The following is a 16916-nucleotide window of genomic DNA, read 5'->3' as shown; positions in this document are numbered from 1 at the left end:
ACTACAGATCGTGAAGAAGTTGTAATGGACAAAGCAGTGCAAGGTGCCTTTCAAAAAAAGTAGAGGAAGTGGTGACATCAGACACTGTACTCACACATTATGATCCACACCGTCCACTAAGGTTGCCTGTGATGCCTCGCTTTATGGTTCAGGTGCAGCCATGTCACATGTTACGAGTGATGGTAGTGAACACCCCATAGCCTTCACATCACGTTCCCTTACTACTACAGAGAAAAATTATGCACAGATTGACAGAGAAGCCTTGAGTCTGGTTTGGGGTGTAAAATGATACAACCATTAACTGTGCAGAGAGTTTACCCACATTACTGATCATTAGCCAACAGTGTCCACTTTCAACGGAAGCGTGTTCCAAATAGCAGCAGCATGAATGCAGAGATGGGCTCTGTTTCTTGGAGGACACAATTACAAGATGGAATTCAAGAGGATGACTAATCATGGAAATACTGATGGATTGTTCCATTTACCTTTGGAAAAGGAAATAACAGGAAAATATACAAAAGATGACACTCTTGACATATTCTCCCTCAGGCAAATCAAAAGTCTCCCTATTATTTGTTCACGTAATTCATTACAGGTTATATGCAATAGAACATGAAAATTATACGTCATTACACTGCCACGTCATAAATGCATCTCAGTAAAGTAAAACTAAGAACATACACAAGTTATCGCAGCTCCATATTTTTCTTACGATTTCTGGAATTACCAAAATATAAGATTCACTGTAAACAGATGAAGCATGACATACATACTGTATTGTTGTTCAGCAAGATATGTTTTTGCAAATGTACAAGCTACAAAGCTGTAACAACACATAACGCCTAATGCACAGAATGTTCTTTTTAAAAGGGGTAGCATATCTTTCTTTTTCATTTTAATAAACTAATACTGAAAAATGTTGTTGATTCCCACAATGTATTTGTCTCAAGAAAACTTTCCTCCAAAGTGGAATGAGAACAAATTCTGATACAGCCTTGATCCTGCCCTTGACCCATCTTAAGACAACATCACAAAAGAACTTTAGCAGTACCAAATGCAACATGTTTCACAAGAAGCATTTCTGGACATAAACATTTGTTCTAAGTATTCAAAGATTAAAGATTATCTATAGTTGTCACACGTACATCAAATGTTTTGCTTGAACATTCAGGTATATACAAAATGAATGACTGTGTAAAAGACCATCCACTAACATTGGAAAGTGGTGGCCGAGATGCCTTCTTTTGGATATCAAATTAGCAATAAGATCCAGGAAAATCCAATTTTCTAGGCAGCTTCTCAAACTGCAATTAAAACACCACAAAGTTCAATCACTGCAGCTCTACCTGTTCAAGAGATCTATGAAGTAGTGTATCTTTCTAATCTAATCATACTTCCAGTATCCGAGTAACACCCTGTCCATAAATATCCACGATTCAAAAGTGACACAATAATTGTTTACAAAACTAGCAATGCATATAATGAACAAAAATAGAAGTAACCAAAGAAATAAAAATGGTTATTAAATTATAGATCAAGTTTCTTTTCCCTCCATGCTTGCTGGTTAGTAAAGAGAAGCCCTTCTAGAACATTAAGTACATCACATGGAGTAAAAAAAAAGTCAATTTTACAAAAAATTCCATTAGCATTTTTTACAGTATCTTACTGTTTTGCCTTACCTGTTTTTCCTTAATTGTAAGGTCTGTGTCCACAATGCTCACAGAATTTACATTCCTTGCCAGAAATTCATCATCAAATTGCGTCCACACGTAATCTCCAAACACTACTTGATGCCTACTTAGTAACTGCAGTACACTCAAACGCACATCTTCTTGCTTCACAGTACTGTAATAGAAACCAAGTAAAAATAATCACCTGCATTTACTAGTTACATTTTTATTAAACAAAATATCTAGCTTGTTTCTCTCGCTAAATTAAAATGGACTATCCAGTGACTTTATTATCATAGCACATTGACACAACACTTGATCAACTGGTGCCTTGACGTTAAAGGGAGCCACTTTCAAGCTCAGTTCTCTGATGTAATGCTTGAAACAAAACTGTGATGAGATCTCGTAAAACCCAAAACAAAAATTAATGATTATTGATAAACAATGCTGCTTGGTGGCACTTTTAAAAACATGAGAAATCACCTTCCTGATGACTGAGAAGCAATTAGCTGGATTGGATTTGTCCTGCTTTTTTTTTTGCAAACCGGGAGTTTCTTGGGCAATATTCTATATGGTCAGGTAGGTGGCAAAGTTATAATTGTATCCTAAAGCTTGACTAGAGGTGTGATTTGTTCTGCAACTCAAGTCTTACAGATGACTCTTCCCATTGCTCTTCTCTCTTAGCTGTTCTCTGATATCAGGTGGTGTGACTTATATTAGCTGAAAACCAGCTTCTGTTTGGAGATGCATCATGCACAGAACACTTCTTGTTAAGTGCAGTTTCTACTGATCATAGAGTCAGCACAGAAGCGGGCTCTTTGCACCAACTGGTCCACGTTGACCACAGTATCCTCACTGCTAGTCCCAGTTTCCCCACATTCAGCCCATTATCCTCCATGACATTTCCCTTCTTATACCTATCCAAACGCCTCTTAAATGTTACAACTGTACCCACCTTAACCAGTTCCTCTGGCAGATCATTTCAGATAATCATTACCCTCTGTGTTAAAAAGTTACTTCTCAGATTTTTAAAAAATTTCTTCCCTCTTATCTTGTAGCTGTGTTCTCTAGTTTTGACTCCCCTACCAGAGGAAAAGACTATGACTGTCCAATTTATCCATAGCCCTTATTGATTTTATAAACTTCTATGATGTCACCTCTCAATCTTCTGATGCTTCAAGGAATAAAGATCCAGCGTAACCAACCTCCTCCTAGAACTTAGGCCCTCAAGCCCAGATAGCATCCTTGTTAATCTCTTGTGCACTCTTTCCAGCTTGACATCTTTCTTATAACAGGGAGTCCAAAACTGTACATAATTCTCTAAATATGGTCTCATCATTAACTTGTGTAACTGCAATATAATGTCCCTACTCCTCAATTCGATGGCCTGACTGAAGGCCAGCCTGTTAAATGCCTCCCTCATCACCTTGACTGCTTGTGCAGCTGCTTTCAGCAAACCGTGCACTTGTACTCCCAACTAACTGTCACCTGAATACGGCTAAATTTCTCTCTATGGGGAAAAGATGGGATGTGGATCCCAAAAGGGCAGCCAAAACATCGGCAGGACAGGCTGAAGTGCAAATTGCTTTGCTGTATATTTTTCCTATTTTCCTCTAAAATTTAAACTCAGTATTCCTGTACATTCTGTAACATAGCTGAAATACTCAATTCCCGTAAATTTGAAGGCCCAGGATCACTCTAATTTGAATTAGTGCTCTATTGACTTCTGTACTTTCTTTATACTTTATTGTCGCCAAACAATTGATACTAGAACGTACAATCATCATAGCGATATTTGATTCTGTGCTTCCCGCTCCCTGGATTACAAATCGATAGTAAATATTAAAAATTTAAATTATAAATCATAAATAGAAAAATTAGAAAAATGGAAAGTAAGGTAGTACAAAAAAAAGCCGAGATGCAGGTCCTGATATTTGGAGGGTACGGCCCAGATCCGGGTCAGGATCCGTTCAGCAGTCTTATCACAGTTGGAAAGAAGCTGTTCCCAAATCTGGCCATACGATTCTTCAAGCTCTTGAGCCTTCTCCCGGAGGGAAGAGGGACAAAAAGTGTGTTGGCTGGGTGGGTCATGTCCTTGATTATCCTGGCAGCACTGCATCATGTTTAAGTGCATTTTTCCTATCCCTGTTTCGCTTTTCTATCCTATTATGTCATGAGAAATAAGGTAAGAATTGCACTTAGTGATAGAAGCCATTGGGCCTCATCACCAGAATTGTTAAAGCTCAAAATTACTCATTTTACTTTGCAAAATAAAATGACTTACCTGTTCTGTTTAACACAGACTTCCACGTGTATTTGCATTGATTCAAATGATGGTAAAGCTTGCTTTAATTCTCCAGCTGCTGCATCCATTTGAGGTTACTAAAATATATATTTTTAAGAAGTTAATCAATCAATCGACAAAAGCATACCCCCAAATTCAATTTCAGCATTTCAATAACAAGCCATTCATTCAGAAAAATCTGTTGGAACCCAAACATGCACAATTAACTGACCATTTTAAAGCAAAAATATAGTTTTCTCACAATTGCACAAGTTTACTCTCAAAGTATTGCATATCGTCTTTATTTCTTTATTTAGAGCAGGACAGAGAAACTTATCGACTAGGTTGGGACTGAGAATGACAGGTGATTTAAACATATTAGGTTCTAAAAGTGCATGACCAGATAAACAACTTTCCTTTGAAGAATTTGCAAACCAGTAAAGCAAGATACAGAAAAGACCAGTAGGGATCACTTCACTCGCCCCATCACTGAACTGTTCCCACAACCAATGGACTCACTTTCCAGGGTTCTTCATCTTATGTTTTCGTAATTTATTTATTATTTTCCTCTTTTTCTTTTGTATTTGCACAGCTTGTTGTCTTTTGTTCATTGATTGTTTGTCCGTCCCATTGAGTGCGGTCTTTCATATTATATTTCTTGGATTAACTGAGTATTCCACAAGAAAACGGGTTGTATATAGTGACATATTATACTTCGATATTAAATTTACTTCGAACAACTCAATTAAAAAAAACAATTGCTACAAATCATCATGATTTTCCGTCAAAGTCGTTTAGTGATTTTGTTCGAGTAAGAAACATCAACTAAGTACTGTAACCTGGAAAAAATCTCCTCACTCATATCCAGGACCTGTGATGTCTTAGAATGGACTCGCTGGTTAACCATGAAACCAACACACACCCTCCGTTGTGCCGGCCTAGATTTTGCCTCAAGCTTCGGGAACGAGACAAACTCCCAGCTCCCTGATTGAAGGTAACTTGCAGAAAAATCTGTTCCACACACCCTACCATTAACGTTCCTTCAGTCACTACCTACTCACGCTCAATTTCAAGACTGCTCTCCGCTCAGAGAGACGCCTTTCTTCACCAAGTCAAATGCACCGCCACGGGCTCGGAATCGCGCTCGACGTCAAACAGGCGGAGCAAGGTACAGGGGGCGGGGTCGATATCCATAGCTTTCTTTTTACTGGCTATAAAAATGTAGATCAAATAATACTATTATTCGATTGGTTATAATCTACATCAATTATCACCGGACCGTCTTCCTTGCCCTTCTCAATTCTGGATTGGCCAATGGTCCTAGTTTTGTAGTCTGATTGGTCCCCTTGGCCGACGGTCGGATAGAGGCGGGCCTTCTGCATAGTTGGAGGAAAGGGCAATGTGATTCTAAAGTACCGGCAGATGGGATAATGCAAGATCTTTGAATCATTTTGTTTAACTTTCGTACTGGGATTGGGTGGTGGTTGGATAGAGGACTCGCGCGTTGACTCAGCTCCTCGGCCTGGTGCCGTTGGGCCGATCAGGCGCTGGGCCTTGTGCGCCTGCGCGGCGCCAGGGCCGGACATGGGGAAGAAACACAAGAAGCTCAAGTGTGAGTGGCGCTCGTATGACGGTGAGTGAGGCCGGTTTTCTCGGCCCGCCCTGCTGCGACGCGAGATCCCTCCGAGAAAGTTCGGGAGGGTCAGCGTCCCGTCAAAACACTTCCTTGGGATGAGCTGGCCCGGAGGTTGGGGAGAGGGGGTGGGGGGTGGGGGGTGGGGGGTGGGGGGAAGGGCTCCTGTTTACTCAACACTGAGTTTAGTGGCCCCCTCGGCATCTCTGTAAAGGAGCCTGCACCAGTGGAGCAGACCAGGGCAAATCTCTGGCTGCTCGTTTATGCAGGATCATTTACTTATTTATTTTGCTTCTATTGCTTAAGCCTAATAGTTGTTAATCCGTATACACTAAGAAACATTTTCAGCGCGGGAAAGAGCCCTTCAACAGCCGTGTGTATCCACACCTTCCCCAACCTGGAGCTTTTTATCACCCCTCTTTTCCTCTCACCCCATCATCTCTGTTATGCACTCGGTCAGTTTCCCCGTTAAAATCATATATAACATTATCCCCAACCAATCATTGCAGCAGAGCGTTAGAAGGTTTCTCCTAAATTTATAGAATCACTTCATAAGTCAAGGCACGAAAAGAACCATTGTGTCCGTTCACACTAACAAAACTTCAGCCCACTTTAATTTCTAGTTTTTTTTTAATCAATGTGGGAACCTATCTATTTTTAAATCAAAAATAACATTGAGTCAGAGCGTCATAAAGAACAGAAAAGGCCCTTCAGTTCAACTTGTCCATGCCAACTGTGCTGCCAGTAAACTAGTCCCATCTGGCCTCCTTTGGAGCACAACCGGTAAACCTCTCCTATCCATGTACTAGATTGCTTTTAAATGTTGCTAATGTGCCCTGTTCATCCACTACTTCTGGCAGCTCATTCCAGATACTACTACCCTTTGTGTGAAGGAGCCAGTCCTAATGTTCTTGAATATGGCCTCTAATCGTAAAACTATATCCTCTGGTTTTCAATTCCCCTGTCCTGGAAAAAAAACTGCATGTGATCTTACCAAGACATGCCTTAATCTTTTATATTCCAGAAAACAAGGTTCTAGTCTATGCATTGTAACTCAAACCCCCAAATCCATGCAACATCCTGATAAACCTTTTTCTGCATAGAGTAACAGGATGGAAATACTCAGCGCCTTGATCTTCATTTTCCATTTAATAAAATCATGGATTTCCTGCATTAATCCCATATCTCTGGATTTCTTCATTATCTAAGGAAATCTTACTTGTTTGACCAGAATATACTCAGTGAATGAGCCTCCATGGCACTCTGGTAAATTGAAATCCAAAAAGTTGCAATCCTTGTAACTTTGTGCCATCAGGAAGAGCTACGGTGTACAATGGAAGATATACATTAAGTGAAATAGTGAAGATTACATGCAGGTTTTTGGGGTTTTGGTGAGACTATACCTGGAACAGTCTATATTCTTGTTCTCCTTACCTACAGTTGCTGTTGGAGGGAGGGCAGCAAAACTGATTGCTTGAATGGTGGATTTGTCTAGGCCTCTATTTAGAATTCAGAAAAATAAAATTTGAGCTCACTCAAAAGTACAAGGTTCTGAGAGGGCTTGCAGCTATATTTCATTAGGATTTTGAGGAGATTTGGTTTGTTACCTGAAGCACTCAAAAACTTATATAGGTGTATCATGGCTGCATCACTGTCTGGTTTGGGGGAGGGGGGTGCTACTGCACAGAATCGAAGGAAGTTGTAAAATTAGTCAGCTCCCCCAAACTAGAACTAGTGATCACTGTCCCAAAATAAGAACTGGGTCATTTCAGATTGAAATGTGGAGAAGTTCCTTCATGGAATGTGGTAAGTCTTTAGGATTCTCTAACCTATGGTGGACCACTCAGTGATTTAATTCAATACTGAGATCACAAAGTTTGGATATCAGAGGAATCAAATGGAAATAGGGCGGGAAAATGGTGTTGAAGTAAAAGAATGGCCAGAATTCTTTTGAATGGCAGATCAGGCACAAGGGAGCAAATGACTTACTCTAATTCCTGTTTCCTGAGTTCATATGTTCTCATGCTGTCATTTAGATGTGGCCCATTATTTCAAGTTTGTCATTACTGATTCCACCCTTTTCAAGTCCCATTGGAACTTTTGTATATTAACCTATGTTTGCTTTCATATTCATTTTTTGTGCCTTTGGTGATTTGTATTCAGTAGAAGCTAGGTCCCTCTGAACACTAGTGCTTTGCAGATACTTAACATCAACAAAAATTATGCTTTATTTTTTGCTGTCCAATTTTACAGTGATTGCCCTTAATCTTCAATTCCATCCATATTCACTTTTAGATTCATTGCTCACTGTCTTGTAATTAAGGTCAGTGTCTTAAAAATCTTTGTTTCGATTTAGTTTTAGGTTAATTTGATTGTAAAATCAGTAATAAAAATATTGTGATAACATGAGATGTGTCATAAAAACTCTACACAAACACTTGTAAACGCCTTTGAAGTTTTAGAGCTGACATAGGTTGAAATATGCTGTGTACTGAAAGCAATTTCAGAGCAGCATTGACACTACAATTTGAGAGAAATACTGGGAAAATGTGAAAGTTTGCCGGCCTAGACAAATATTAAAATGGAAAGGATCATAATCAGGTTTAATATCACTAGCATATGTTGTGAAGTATGTCATTTTGTGGCAGCAGTACATTGCAATACATAATAAAAACTATATACACAATAAAAATATATTTATAAAAACATTAATAGTGAAAAAAGGAAAATAAAGTGGGGGGTAGTGTACATGGGGTCATTGTCCATTCAGAAATCTGATTGGGGTGGGAAGGAAGTTATTCCTAAAACATCAAATGTGTGGCTTCAGGCTCCTGTACCACCTCCTTGGTGATGGTAATGAGAAGAGGACATTTCCGTAGTGGTGGGGTCTGTAATGATGGATGCTGCCTTTTTGAGGCATTGCCTTTGGAAGATGCCCTTAATGCTGGGGAGAATAGTGCCCATGATGGAGCTGGCTGAGTTTGCAACTTTATCCAAACCTGTGCAGTGGCCCCTCCATACCAGACAGTGATAAAATCAGTTAGAATGCTTTCTGCGCTCCACTGTAAATATTTGAAAGAGTCTTTGTTGACATACCAAGTTTCCTTAAGCTACTAATAAAGTATAGCCACTGTCATGCCTTCTTTATAATTGCATCAATAGGTTGGGTCCAGGATAGATCTTCAGAGATGCTGACACGCAGGAACTTGAAACTGCTCACACTTTTCATTGCTGGTCCATCAATGAGGACTGGTGTGTGTTCCCTCAACTTCCCCTTCTTGAATTCCACAACCAATTCCTTGGCTCTATCGACGCTGAGTGCAAGGTTGTTGTTGCAATGCCAGTCATCCAGCTCATTGACTTTATTTCTTACATCCTTCACATACATGAGGAGTAAAAAACCTTTACGTTATGACTCTGTCAAAATGTGTAATGTGCAATCATAGTAATTTATAATAAATAGAACAGTCAATGTAATATAGAAATACACTCAAATCTGAGTGAAGTTAGTCAGTCTGATGGCTTGCTGGAGAAAGCTGTCACAGAGCCTGTTGATCCTGGCTTTTATGCTGCAGTACCATTTCCCAGATGGTAGCAGCCAGAATAGATTGTGGTTGGGGTGACTCAGGTCCTCAATGATCCTACAGGCCCTTTTTACACACCGGTCTTTGTAAGTGTCCTGAATCATGGGAAGTTCACAACTACAGCTGCTCTGGGCTATCTGCACCACTCTCTGCAGAGTCCTGCAATTAAGGGAGGTACGTTTCCCATACCAAGCAGTGATGTAGCCAGTCAGGATGCTCTCAGTTGTGCTTCTGTAAAAAGTTCTTAGGATTTGAGGGCCCATACCAAACTCCCTCAACCGTCTGAGGTGAAAGAGGCACTGTTGGGCCTTTTTCACCACACAGCTGGTGTGTACAGACCACGTAAGGTCCTCGGTGATGTGGATGTCGGGGAACTTAAAGCTGTGATGTGGATGCTGGGGAACTTAAAGCTGTTCACCTTCTCAACCCACTTGATCTATTGATGTCAATACGGGTTAGCCTGTCTCCATTCCTCCTGTAATCCACAACCAGCTCCTTTCTTTTTGCGACATTGAGAGAGAGGTTGTTTTCTTAACACCATTGTGTCAGAGAGATGACTTCTTCCCTGTAGGCCACCTTGTTATTGTTTGAGATATGGCTAATCAGTGTAGTGTCATGGGCAAATTTAATTAGCAGATTAGAGCTGTGGGTGACGACATAGTCATGGGGAAAAAGGGAGTAAAGGAGCAGACTTAGTACGCAGCCCTGAGGGGCACCTGTGTTGAGAGTCAGAGGGGTGGAGGTGAGGGAGCCCACTCCTACCACCTGCCGGCGATCTGACAGTAAGTCCAGGATCCAGCTGCACAGGGCAGGGTCAAGGCTGAGGTCTCTGAGCTTCTTGTTGAGTCTGATTGGAACTATGGTGTTGAATGCTGAACTGTAGACCAAGAACAACATTCTCACATAAGCATCCTTCTTCTCCAGATGTGTATGTACAGCAGTGGCTTTTGCATCATCTGTTGATCAGTTGTGTCGGTAGGCGAATTGTAGGGCTTACTCCTGTGGGTCTCCTTGTCACCATCTGAAATTCTGACCACGATAGTTGTGTCATCAGCAAGTTTATAGATGGCGTGTGAACTGTGCTTAGCCACACGGTTGTGGGTGTAAGGAGAGTAGAGCAGTGTGCTAAGCACACATCCCTAAGGTACACCAGTGTGCTAAACGCACATCCTTGAGGTACACCAGTGTTGATTGATTGTCAGTGAGGAGGAGATGTTATTTACAATCTGCACTGACTAGTCTCCTGATGAAGTTGAGGATCCAGTTGCAGAGGGAGATACAGAACCCTGGGTTTTGGAACTTGTTGATTAGTACTGCGTGTGATGGTGTTGAATGCTTAGTCTAATCAATAAACAGCATCTTGATGTAGGTTTTGCTATTATCCAGATGATCCAAGGCCAAGTGAAGAGTCAGTGAGATTGCATTCACTGTACAGGTTTCCCCCACCATCCGAAGGTAGAGCGTTCCTATGAAGCAGTTCGTAAGCCGGAAGGTCGTAAAGTGAAGACGCAATTACCATTTATTTATATGGGAAAAATTTGGGAGCATTCGCAGACCCAAAGATAACCTGCCAAATCATGCCAAATAACACATAAAACCTAAAATAAGAGTAACATATAGTAAAAGCAGGAATGATATGATAAATACACAGCCTATATAAAGTAGAAATACTTTTCCACAATCATTGCCTGCACTGTTCTCCGTATCGAAAATCTCACGCAAGAGCTCTGGGCAGAAAATCTCACGCAAGCGCCATCGGCAAAAACACGGCGCAAGCGCTCTCCAGTAACCTTTAAGCTATGAATGTGCCCAATCATACCAAATAACACCTAAAAATACACAGCCTATATAAAGTAGAAATAATGTATGTACAATGTAGTATCATGGGAATCAGGAAGACAGCGAGCACACTGATGATGGTTTGTTAGGCTGAGTGGTCAGAGGTTGGGGTGGTGCAGTGGCCCCCACCCTCCGGGCAGCGAACCGATACCAATCCGCGAAACGTGCAGGGCTACAGCGGTAGCCGGGACGCACCCTGCACATCTTTAAGAAAAAAGCTAAAATAAACAAGCTAACTAACTAGGTGCTGCCCGGCACGTAAATGTCGGCCCAGATCAGAGGCGACGCAGTCGGCAATTGGCTCTGATCTGGCTTGTTTATTTTGGCTTTTTTTTTAAAGATGTGTTGGGTGCCTCCCGGCTACCGCTGCATTCTCCGCGAATCGGTATTTGTCTGCGGCCCGGGGGTTGGGGTGGTGGGACAGTGAGGTGTCATCTCATCGTCAATCAGGGCAGGCAGGTCATCTTCTATGTCTGCCTGCCTCGATGTCGAAGGTCGAGGTTCATCGTCTGCTGTGGCTGATGTGGAAGGCTTGAAAAACGACAGTATGCTTGACTGCTTAGCCTCGCGCGTTTTTCTGCCATACAGTTCCTTGCAAGCACTCAAACCATCTTGTAAATATGCCCTAAACCAACGTACCCTTTCAAAATTAAAGTCATACTTTATCATTGCAGCGGAAATCTCACGCAGTTGCTTCACGTTCAGTTCCTGGATGACTTCACTTTCGGTCCATTCACTACTGCATTCGATTTCAATTGTTATCCTTTCCTTCCAATTGCATCAGCTCTTCATCTGTCAGTTCTTGGTCATGGGATACTAAAACCTCTTCAACATCATCTTCGTCAATTTCCACAAGTCAAACTCACTTTGTCCTTACCTCGTTCACCATGATTGAAATGCTTAATTATGTCTAGTTTTATGCTAAGTGTAACACCCTTACGAGCTCTTTTAGGCTTTTCCGATACCTTAGAACTCATCTTGCAAACGGCTACTCACAGGCACGTGTTTAAGCAATGCCGGGGAGAATGCCGTTCCGAATCTGGGGGACAGCGGCTGCTCAGGGCGCGCGCTGATTTTTTTTTGCGCGCTATTTTTTTCGTAACAGTGAAAACACCTGTTAGCGAAAACATGGAACTAATGTAGGTCTCTTGTAACGATGAGGTTTCGTAAAGCGAGCGTTCGGAAAGTGGGGGACACCTGTAGACCTGTTGTGTTGGTAGGCAAATTGCAATGAGTCCAGATCCTTGCTTAGGCACAAGTTGATTTTGGGCCAAAATCTTCATCTCAGTAGATGTGAGTGCCACTGGGCAAAAGTCATTGAGGCAGCTCACTCTGCTGTTCTTCGGAACTGGTATGATTGTCAGCTTTTTGAAGCAGATGTGAACGAACCTTCCTCTGCAGTGAGAGATTGTAGATGTCCTTGAACACTCTCACCATTTGGTTGGCACAGGTTTTCAGAGGCCTGCCGGGTACACCATCGGGGCCTGATGCTTTGCGAGGTTCACTCTCATGAAAGATGTTCTGACATCGGCCTCCCATTCAAATTACAGGGTCACTAGAAACCGCAGGCATTTGCACAATCTAGTTGATTCTCCCTTTTAAAACATGCAGAAAGGGATTTAGCTCATCTGGGAGTGAAGCATCATGCACATTGAGGAAGTTAAGTTTCACCTTGTTGGAAGTAATGGCCTGCAAACCCTGCTAGAGCTGACGTGCGTCTAATTCAAAGTTCAAAGTAAAGTTTATTATTCGAGTACATACATGTCACCACATACAACCCTGAGATTCTTTTTCCTGTGGGCATGCTTAGCAAATCTTTAGAACTTACTGTAAGCCGGATCAATCAACAACAAACTGTGCTCGTGCAAATATAAATAAATAGCAATAAATAATGAGTATGAAATAACATGGAATGAAAGAGCACGAAATAACAAGTTAAAGAGTCCTTAAAGTGACACCATTGGTTGTGGGAACACCAGAAGTAGAATAAGTGTAGTTGCCTCCTTTTGTTTAAGCACCTGATCTTTGAGGGGCAGTAACTGTTCTTGAACCTGGTGGAGTGAGTCCTGAGGCACTTGTACCTTCTACCTGATGGCAGCAGCAAGAAAAGAGCATAGCCAGGGTGGTGAGGATCTTTGTTGTTAGATGCTGTTTTTCTACAGTAACTTTTCATGTAGATGTGCTTAATGGTTGGGAGGGCTGTACCCGTGATGTGCTGGGCTGAATCCACCACCTTTTGTAGGATTTTCCACTCAAAGGCATTGGTGTTCCTGTTCCATACTAGACTGTAATGCAGCCTATCAGCATACTTTCCACCACACATCTATAGAATTTTGCCAAGGTTTTTGATGACATGCCAAATCTCCCAGACTCCTGAGGAAGTAAAGGTGCTATCGTGCTTTCTTTGCAATTATATTTATATGATGGGCCCAGGAATGTCCTCTGAGATAGTGACGCCCAGGAATTTAAAGTTACAGACCCTCTCCAACTCTGATCCGCCAATGATTACTGGCTCATTGGCCTTTGGTTTTCCTTCCTGAAGTCTACATTCAGTTCCTTGGTCTTATTGACATTTTGAGAAGTTATTATTACACCACAAAACCAAATTTTCAATCTCCCTCCTTTACACTGATTTATCACCACCTTTTACATGGCCCACAACGGTAGTATCATCAGCAAATTTCTATATGGTATTGGAGGTATCCTTAGCCACACAGTCATAGGTGTAAAGCAAATCGAACAGGGGGCTAAGCACACGTCCCTGTTGTGCTCCTGTGCTGATGGAGATTGTGGAGGAGATGTTTTTGTCATTCCGAACTGACTGGGGTCTGTAAGTGAGGAAATCCGTGATCCAATTGCACAAGGGGGTATTGTGGCCCTGGTCTTAAAGTTTACTGATTAGTTTTGAGGGGAAGTTCCATCTCTAACTTCAATCAGAGCTGTTGCTTAACTTTTAAAATAGCTTTCCGTAGGTTGCATCTGGATTTTTTATATCAATCTGTATCACCATTTTTGAATACCACAGATTTAGTCCTCGGCAGATGACGAATGTGGAACTGGGTAGATTTTGGTTTGGGTATGTCCGGTATGTTCTTGAAAGTACACTGAATTCACACAGATCTTGTCGAAGTTGGTGGCAACTGGGGTGTATTTGTTCAGATTTGAATCCCTGAATATTATACAGTCCACTGACACAAAACAGTCCCGTAAACACACCTCTGCCTCACTTGACCATACCTTGGTCGGTCTGTATGCCGGGAATAGAAGTATAGCCAAGTGAATGGACTTTCCAAAGTGTGGTGTGGGATGGCACATTCAGAGTTCTTGATGGTGTGTAACAGTGGTCACGTGTGTTGGCTCCTCTGGTTTGACAGGTGATATGTTGGTGGCAGTTGTTCAGAGACTTCTTCAAACTAGCCCGGTAGAAATCCCCCACAATGATGAGGGGAAAACTACACCAATGTATTGAATCAGCTCTGATAATATTAAAAAGCATTTTAATCTAGATTAATCCACAATATATTTTTAAAAAATCAAAACAGTTCTCAAATTAAGCTACAGATTCTACTGAAAACATATTTGCATTTAACTAGCACAAACAATCCAAGCTGGTTGTTTCTAATAACTAAAAAATTTCAATGCTCTTTGTTGCTCCTTTTTTATTTATATATTACTGCAAATATCTTAATAGATATTAGGGTGTTAAAATTTTCTGGGCTAGGAATATTGGGGTGACCAGAGTTTCTGTACTAAGCCAAGACTGCTAGATCAGGGATATGAACAAAAAAGTGGAGGTGAGGTATATGATCATTTATGACCGCATCAAGTAGCAGAGCAGGTTTAAAAATAGTGTGGTTTTATCCAGCTCCTGTTCATTATGTTATATTTACACATCTGTGAATTTCCATATTTTATTGTGTGGTACAGGTAATATGCATACTTTTCTAATCTAAAGGAATAAAATGAAAACCACAACACTGCAAATTCTGGAAATTCTAAAAGAAAAACTGACTGCCTGAAATACCCAGTAGCTTAAAGGATAGAAAAGATTTAACATTTCTGTTGTTCACCTATCATCAGAACTGCCTTTCGTCACATGCTGCTGGACCTGTTATGTATTCCCAACATTTTGGAAATTATGTGAACTTTGACTGATTATAGTTGGAGCATCTGTAATATTCTACCCTTTAAAACTCAGTTCTGGTTACAGAACTTGTTCTTGTTAATTTTTTTAAATATGGTAGCTTTTTTCAGGTTTATTTTTAGGTCATCATTTTGTAGATCTCAGTACTTGTCTCTTTTTGTTCACACTCAAAATAATGAAGGAATTTTAATTATCAGAGATTCTGCTATCAATTTTAATCTGAGGTACTGTTTCGATGGTACTGCTCTTCAAGGGGAAAAGCAAGTGTTGTCAGTCTGACAATGTTTACCTTTCACTAATGCATCACAATCAGATTGCTTCTAGTTGCTTATCCTATTGTTGCAAAATACAGCCTTGCTGAAAGTGGATTGTCTACTGCATTTTCTTATAATAAAGTCATGGTTATAGTATGGTTATGAAGGAATCTAGTAAACTCCATGGAAAAGGATGAACAGTCAATGTTTCAGCCCAAGAGCCTTCTTCAAGTCTCAGCCCAAAATGTTGACTGTTTACTCTTTTTCCATATGTGCTGCCTGACCTGCTGAGTTCCTCCAGCATTTTGTGTGTGTGGCTCTGGATTTCCAGCATCTGCAGACTTTCTCGTTTGTTTCTCTCAATCCTTTTTTTTCTAAGTAAATAAAATGAATAAAGAAAAAATCAAAACAGATTTATCTTGATTAAAAAGAACAAAATAAATTTAGAAGTTAAATTTTTCATAGAATGATTGATCTTGTTAGAATTGACCTTTATTTTTACTTCTCTTTCAAGCAAATGTTTGCTTAAATGTTACATCAGTTTTTTCCTAATTCTTGTATGTGTGATGTTCATTTTAGGATTTATTGATAAACCCTCTGAAAAACCACTTAAGCTTGTGCTGAAAGTTGGAGGAAGTGAAGTAACTGAGCTTTCTGGCTCAGGCCATGATTCCAGTTATTATGACGATCGATCTGATCATGAGCGAGAACGGCACAAAGACAAGAAAAAGAAGAAGAAAAAGAAATCTGAGAAAGAAAAACATATTTCAGATGAAGAGCGTAGAAGAAGAAAGGTAAGATAATCTATTTGCTTGATCAAGGCTGGTGTTTATGTGGGGAAGTGTGATGTAATAAACTTCGCTAAGAAGAATCACAAAGTAGATTATTAATTCAGGAGATTGCAAATGGGTGATGTTCTGGGGGAATCTAGGTGTTCTAATGGATGAATCACTAGGTATTAGTAGGCAGGCCCGACAAATACATGAGGCAAATGGAATTTTGGCATTTGTTATGAAAAGACTGGAGTTGAAGAATAGGGAGGTTTTGTTACTGTGATACAGGGTGTTGGTGTTGCCTTAGTTTTGTGCCCTTTATTTAAAAGAAGGTACAGTAGGATGGAGGCAGTTCATCTGGCTATTTCCTGGGGTGATAGCGTTCTGTCAAGAGAGACTTGACATTGGATCTACATTCCTTGGAGTTTAGAAGAATGAAATTATAGGCACTTGTCAGGATGGATATTCAGATATTTTCATACATGGGAGTCACAAACAAAGGGCCATAGTTACAAAGTAAATTTCTTCTCTTGGAGTGTTGCCTGGATAGAAATCTCTGCCCTGAGAGCTGTGGAGGTTAGATTATTGGGTATATTTAAGATGAAAAAAGAATGATTGAGAAATGGAGAATTATGTGTTACGTACCCCGTAACTGGGTTGCCAAACCAGCAGAAATGGATCACTCAGTTGGAGTCTGGATTACTAGAACTAAGACAGTTTTTATTACAGAAACAA

The 16916-nt window shown here is 40.7% G+C and overlaps 2 protein-coding genes across 7 annotated transcripts in view; one reads left to right on the top strand and one right to left on the bottom strand.

The window, feature by feature from the left end:
• Positions 1–5104, bottom strand: part of trip13 (thyroid hormone receptor interactor 13) — a 41007-nt gene extending 35903 nt beyond the window's left edge. Inside the window, exons 1-3 of one of the 3 annotated variants that reach the window (XM_072283050.1) lie at positions 5016–5104; positions 3955–4052; positions 1680–1845 (exon numbers count right to left, since the gene is read on the bottom strand). In XM_072283050.1, coding sequence (XP_072139151.1) covers positions 1680–1845; positions 3955–4043 — 255 coding nt within the window. In that variant the 5' untranslated portion in view covers positions 4044–4052; positions 5016–5104. Of the gene's footprint in view, positions 1–1679; positions 1846–3954; positions 4053–4473; positions 4680–5011 lie in introns of those variants that run through there. The other 2 variants (XM_072283052.1, XM_072283051.1) reach the window with 2 other exon arrangements.
• Positions 5105–5331: 227 nt separating this feature from the next.
• The window catches only part of brd9 (bromodomain containing 9), a 72097-nt gene continuing 60512 nt past the window's right edge, over positions 5332–16916 (top strand). For all 4 annotated transcript variants that reach the window (XM_072283452.1, XM_072283449.1, XM_072283451.1 and 1 more), the window contains exons 1-2: positions 5332–5587; positions 15988–16202. In XM_072283452.1, coding sequence (XP_072139553.1) covers positions 5539–5587; positions 15988–16202 — 264 coding nt within the window. In that variant the 5' untranslated portion in view covers positions 5332–5538. The remainder of the gene's footprint in view (positions 5588–15987; positions 16203–16916) is intronic.

The sequence above is a fragment of the Mobula birostris genome, chromosome 19 (genome assembly GCF_030028105.1).
Source record: "Mobula birostris isolate sMobBir1 chromosome 19, sMobBir1.hap1, whole genome shotgun sequence".
NCBI classification, from domain to species: Eukaryota; Metazoa; Chordata; class Chondrichthyes; order Myliobatiformes; family Myliobatidae; genus Mobula; species Mobula birostris.
This window is presented reverse-complemented; position numbering and strand designations above follow the sequence as displayed.